At 35.1% G+C, this 6000-nt stretch overlaps 1 protein-coding gene across 2 annotated transcripts in view; it reads right to left on the bottom strand.

Annotated features, from left to right (window-relative positions):
• Positions 1 to 1276: 1276 nt before the first annotated feature.
• The window catches only part of ABCB7 (ATP binding cassette subfamily B member 7), a 311206-nt gene continuing 306482 nt past the window's right edge, over positions 1277 to 6000 (bottom strand). The window contains exon 17 of one of the 2 annotated variants that reach the window (XM_087860326.1): positions 1277 to 1314. In XM_087860326.1, the coding sequence (XP_087716452.1) occupies positions 1292 to 1314 (23 nt within the window). In that variant the 3' untranslated portion in view covers positions 1277 to 1291. The remainder of the gene's footprint in view (positions 1315 to 6000) is intronic. The other variant, XM_087860324.1, reaches the window with a different exon arrangement.

Raw genomic sequence — 6000 nt, 5'->3', positions numbered from 1 at the left:
AGCAAAGTTGGTATTAATTCAAGTAGATTGCTATAAATTTAAGATATTAATTATAATCCTCATGGTAACCATTTAAAAAAACTCTAAAAATACAGAAAAGAAAAGGGAATCAAAATATTACAACACAAAAATCAATTGAACACAAAATAAGGCAGTAATGTTGAAATTAAGAAATAAAAAAGATATTAGACACACAAAAAGGAAATAAAAATATGGCTGAAGTAAGTCCTTCTTTACAGTAACTACTTTAAATGTAAATAAATTAAACTTTCCAGTTAAAAGGCAGAGATTGGCAGAAAAAATGAAGAAACATGAGCCAAATATATGCTGCTTCCCAGAAACTCACTTTAGATCCAAATGTACAAGTAGATTTAAAGTGAAAAAAAAAAACAGAAAAATACATCCTAGACAAATAGTAACCAAAAGAGATCTGGGGTGGGACACCTAAGTGGCTCAGTCAGTTAAGCATCCAACTCTTGATTTCAGCTCAGGTCATGATCTCAAGAGTTGTGAGATCAAGCCCCACAATTAGGCTCCATTCAGTAGGGAGTCTGCTTGAGATTCTCTCTCTCCAGATCTTACAAATAAATAAATCTTTTAAGAGAGAGAAAGAGAGAGAGAGATCTGGAGTGCCCATAGTGGTATCAGATAAAACAGACTTTACGTGAAAAATCATTACAGGAGACAAAGAAGGATATTATATGTTGCTGAAAAGATCAATCAATAAATCAAGAAAATACAACAATTACAAACATACATACATCTAACAACGGAGAATTTAGATATATGAACCAAAAATTGACAAAATTGAAGGGAAAAATAGACATTTCTACAATAGTTGTTGAAGACTTCAAAACTCCGCTTTCAATAATGGATAAAACAACTAGACATAGGATAATAAGTAAGTACAAGCAATACTGTGGGTCTGGTTCCAGAATATCACAACAAAGTGAATATAATAAAGTGAGTCAAATTAATTTTTTTGGTTTCCTAGTGCATATAGAAGTTACATTTACACTATACTGTGGTCTATTAACTGTGCAATAGCATTATTTCTAAAAAATGTACATATCTTAATGAAAAAAATACTTTATTGCTAAAAAATGCTAATCACCATCTGAGCTATCAGCGAGTCAATCACTAACCACACATCACCATAGCAAACATAATAATTATGAAAAAGTTTGAAATATTGTGAGAAATACAAAAATGTGACACAGAGACACGAAGTGAGCAAATGTTAGAAAAATGGTGCCAATAGGCTTGCTTGATGCAGGGTTGCCAGAAACTTTCAATTTGTAAAAAATTCAGTATCTGTGAAGCACAATAAAGCAAAGAACATTAAAGCAAGGTATGTCCATAGAGGACTCAAGTATCACTATAAACCAACTAGACCTAACAGACACAGACACATATTGGAACACTTCATAAAGCAGCAAAATACAGTAGGTGTGCCCCTATCCACCAAGGATATGTGCTCAAACCTCCAACAGATGCCTGAAACTGTAGATAGTACTGAACCCTATATACACTATATTGTTCCTATACATACATACCTATGATAAAGTACAATTTATAAATTAGACACAATAAGAGATTATCAATAATTGTTAATAATAAAATGGAAAGATTATAATAATATACTATAAAATATACCATAAAAATGTTATGTGAATGTGGTCTCTCTCTCTCTTTCAAAATATTTTATTGTACTGTACTCACCCTTCTTCTTGTGATGATATGAGATGATAAAATGTCTACATGGTAAGATGAAGTGAAGTGAATGACATAGGCATTGTGATGAAGTGAATTAGACTATTACTGACTTTCTATATTGAGATCGAGCCCCATGTCAGGTTCTGCACTGGGTGAGGAGCCTACTGAAGATTCTCTCTCTCCCTCTGCCCCTTCCCCCACACACAAAAAAGAATATTATTGACTTTCTGACCATATGTCAGAAGTAGGATCATCTGCTTCCAGACCACAGTTGACTGAAGGTAACTGAAACCACCAAAAGCAAAACTGTGGATAAGGGAGGACTATTGTATATATTCTCCAAAAGTGCACATGGAAATTCTCCCATATTTACAAAAGAAGTCTGAATAATTTATTTTATTTTATTGAAAATTCCAGTGTAGTTAACATACAGTGTTATATTAGTTTCCAGCTACAGTATAGTGATTCAACAATCCCATATATCACCCAGTGATCATCACAAGTACACTTTTTAATCCCCATCACCTATTTTATCCATCCCCCCCCTTTGACTTTCCCTCTGGTAGCCATCAGTTTGTTCTCTATTGCTAAGAGTCATTTCTTGGTTTGTCTTGGTCTCTCTTTCTTTTTCCTTTACATGTTTTTTGTTCACTTGTTTCTTTCTTAAATTCCACATACGGTGAAATCATATGGTATTTGTGTTTTTCTGACTTGCTTCACTTAGCACTATACCGTCTATTTCCATCCAGGTCATGGCAAACAGCAAGATTTCATTCTTTTTTATGGCTGAATAATATTCCATCGTATATTGTGTATATATACCACATATTCTTTATCCATTCATCAATCATTGGGGACTAGGGCTACTTCCATAATTTAGCTATTGTAGATAATGCTGCCATAAACATCGGGGAACATGAATCCCTTTGAATTAATGCTTTTGTACTTTTTGGGTCAATACTCACTATAGTGATTACTAGATTGTGGGGTAGTTCTATTTTTAACTTTTTGAGGAAACTCCATACTGTTTTCCAGAGTGGCTGAACCAGTTTACATTCCCAACAACAATGCAAGAAGATTCTTTTATCTCCATATCCTCACCCAAACATGTTGTTTCTTGTGTTCTTGATTTTATCCATTCTGACTGGTTTAATGTGATATCTTCTTGTAGTTTTTTTTAAATTAAATTCAGGTTAGTTAACATATAGTGTAGCAATGGTTTCGGGAATCAAATTTAGTGATTCACCGCTTATATATAACACCCAGGGCTCACCACAAGTGCCCTCCCTAATGCTTATCACCCAATTACCCCATCCAAAAATGCACCTCCCATCCAGCAACCCTCAATTTGTTCTCTATAGTTAAGAGTTACTTGTGGTTTGCCTCCCTCTCTGTTCCTCTTATTTTACTTTTCCTTCCTTTCCCCATGTTCATTTGTTTTGTTTCTTAAATTCCACATATAAGTGAAATCATATGGTATTTGTTTTTCTCTGATTTACTAAACTTAGCATAATATGCCATAGTTCCATCCACATCATCGCAAATGGCAAGATTTCATTCTTTTTCATGGCCAAGTAATATTCCATTGTGCATGCACATGCGCGCGTGTGTGTATACCTAATCTTCTTTATCAATTCACCTGTCAATGGACATCTGAGATCTTTCCATATTTTTGTTATTGTGGACGTTGCTGCTATAAACATGAGGTGCAAGTGCCCCTTTGAATCAGCATTTTTGTATCATTTGGATAAATACCCAGTAATGAAATGGCTGGGTCATAGGGTAGTTCTATTTTTCACTTTCTGAGTGACTTCCATACTGTTTTCCACAGCGGCTGCACCACTTTCTATTCCCACCAAGAATGCATCTTCCCCAACATCTGTTGTTCCCTGAGTTGTTAATTTTAGCCATTCTGACTGGTGTAAGGTGGTATCTCATTGTGGTATTGATTTGTATTTCCATGGTGATGAGTTATGTTGAGCATTTTTTCATGTGTCTGTTAGCCATTTGTATGTCTTCTTTGGAGAATTGTTTGTTCATGCCTTCTTCCCATTTCTTGATTGGATTATTTGTTTTTTTGAGTATTGAGCTTGAGAAGTTGTTTATAGATCTTGGATACCAGCCCTTTATTTGATATATCATTTGTAAATATCTTCTCCCATTCTGTAGGCTGCCTTTTAGTTTTGTTAATTGTTTCCTTTGTTGTGCAAAAGCTTTCTATCTTGATGATGTCCCAATGGTTCATTTTTACTTTTGTTTCTCTTGCCTCTGGAGATGTATCTAGTACAAAGTTGCTATGGCCTACGTCAAAGAGGTTGCTGCCTGTGTTCTCTAGGATTTTGATGGATTACTGTCTCACATTCAGGTATTTCATTCATTTTGAGTTTATTTTTCTGTATGGTGTAAGAAAACAGTCCAGTTTCATTCTCCTACGTGTGGCTGTCCAATTTTCCCAACACTATTTGTTGAAAAGACTCTCTTTTTTCCATTGGTGATTCTTTCCTGCTATGTTGAAGTTTAGTTGACTGTAAAGTTGAGGATCCATTTCTGGGTTTTTTATTCTGTTCCATTGATCTACATCTGTTTTTGTGCCAGTACCATACTGCCTTGATGATTACAGCTTTGTAATACAGCTTGAAGTCTGGGATTGTGATGCCTCCCACTTTCCTTTTCTTTTTCAACATTAGTTTGGCTATTTGGGGTCTTTTCAAGTTCCATACAAATTTTAGGATTGTTTGTTCTAGTTCTGTGAAAAATGCTGGTGTTATTTGATAGGGATTGCATTGAATGTGTAGATTGCTTTGGGTAGCATAGACTTTTCTAAAAAAAATTATTTATTTATTTTAGAGAGAGAAAGAGAGATAGCATGAGCAGGGGGAGGAGCAGAGGGAAAGAACCTCAAGCAGACTTCCCATTAAGCACACAGCTCCACACAGGACTCGATCTTGGGACCCTGAGGTCATGACCTGAACCAAAATCAAGAGTCAGAGGCTTAACTGACTGAGCCACCCAGGTGCTCCAGGTAGTAAAGACATTTTAACAATATTTGTTATTTGAATCCATGAGCATGGAACGTTTATCCATTTCTTCGTGTCTCCCTCAGTTGGTTTCATAAGTGTTCTATAGTTTTCAATACAGAACTTTTACCCTATTTGGTTAGGTTTTTTCCTAGGTATCTTATGGGTTTTGCTGCAATTATAAATGGGATCAATTCCTTGACTTCTCTTTCTGCTGCTTCATTATTGGTGTATAGAAATGCAGGAGATTTCTGTATGTTATACCCCGTGACCTTGCTGAATTCATGTATCAGTTCTAGCAATTTTTTGGTGGAGTCTTTTGAATTTTTCATATGCAGTTTCATGTCATCTTCAGAGAATGAAAATGACTTCTTCCTGGTGACTTAGATGCCTTTTATTTATATTTGATACTTGATTGCTGAGGCTAGGACTTCCAGTATTGTGTTCACCAACAGTGGTGAGAGTGGACATTCCTGTTGTGTTCCTGACCTTAAGAGAAAAGCTCAGTATTTCCGCATTTAGGATGATATTAGCTGTGGGTCTTTCATATATGGCTTTTATGATGTTGAGGTATGTTCCTTTTATCCATATTTTCTTGATGACTTTTATCAAGAAAGGATGCTGTATTTTGTCAAATGTTATTTCTACATCTATTGGGAGGATCATATGATTCTTACCCTTTCTTTTATTAATGTGGTGTATCATGTTGATTAACTTGTGGCTATTAAACCACCCCTATAGCTCAGGAATAAAACCCACTTGATCGTGGTGAATAATGCTTTTAATGTATAGCTGGACTTAATTAGCTAGTATCTTGTTGAGAATTTTTGCATCCATGTTCATCAGGGAAATTTTAGTGGGGACTTTCTCTGGTATTGGGATCAAAGGAATGCTGGCCTTTTAGAGTGAGTTTGGATGTTTCCTTCCATTTCCTTTTTTTTTTTTTTTTTTGAACACTCTCAGAAGAATAGGTATTAATTCTTCTATAAATGTTTGGTAAAATCCCCCCAGGAAGCCATCTGGCACTGGACTCTTTGTTGGGAGATTTTTGATGACTGATTCAATTTCTTTGCTGGTTATGGGTCTGTTCAGGTTTTCTATTTCTTCCTTTTTCAGTTTTGGTAGTTTATATGCTTCTAGGAATTTATCCATTTCTTCCAAATTGCCTAATTTGTTGGCATATAATTGCTCATAATATTCTCTTATAATTGTATTTCAGTGGTGTTGGTTGTGATCGCTCCTCTTTCATTCATGATTTTATTAATTT

This window comes from Ursus americanus, chromosome X, assembly GCF_024610735.1.
Source record: "Ursus americanus isolate L20-20 chromosome X, mUrsAme1.1.p, whole genome shotgun sequence".
Lineage (NCBI taxonomy): Eukaryota > Metazoa > Chordata > Mammalia > Carnivora > Ursidae > Ursus > Ursus americanus.
Note: the sequence above shows the minus strand (reverse complement) of the source record. Positions and strands in the feature narration are given on the sequence as shown.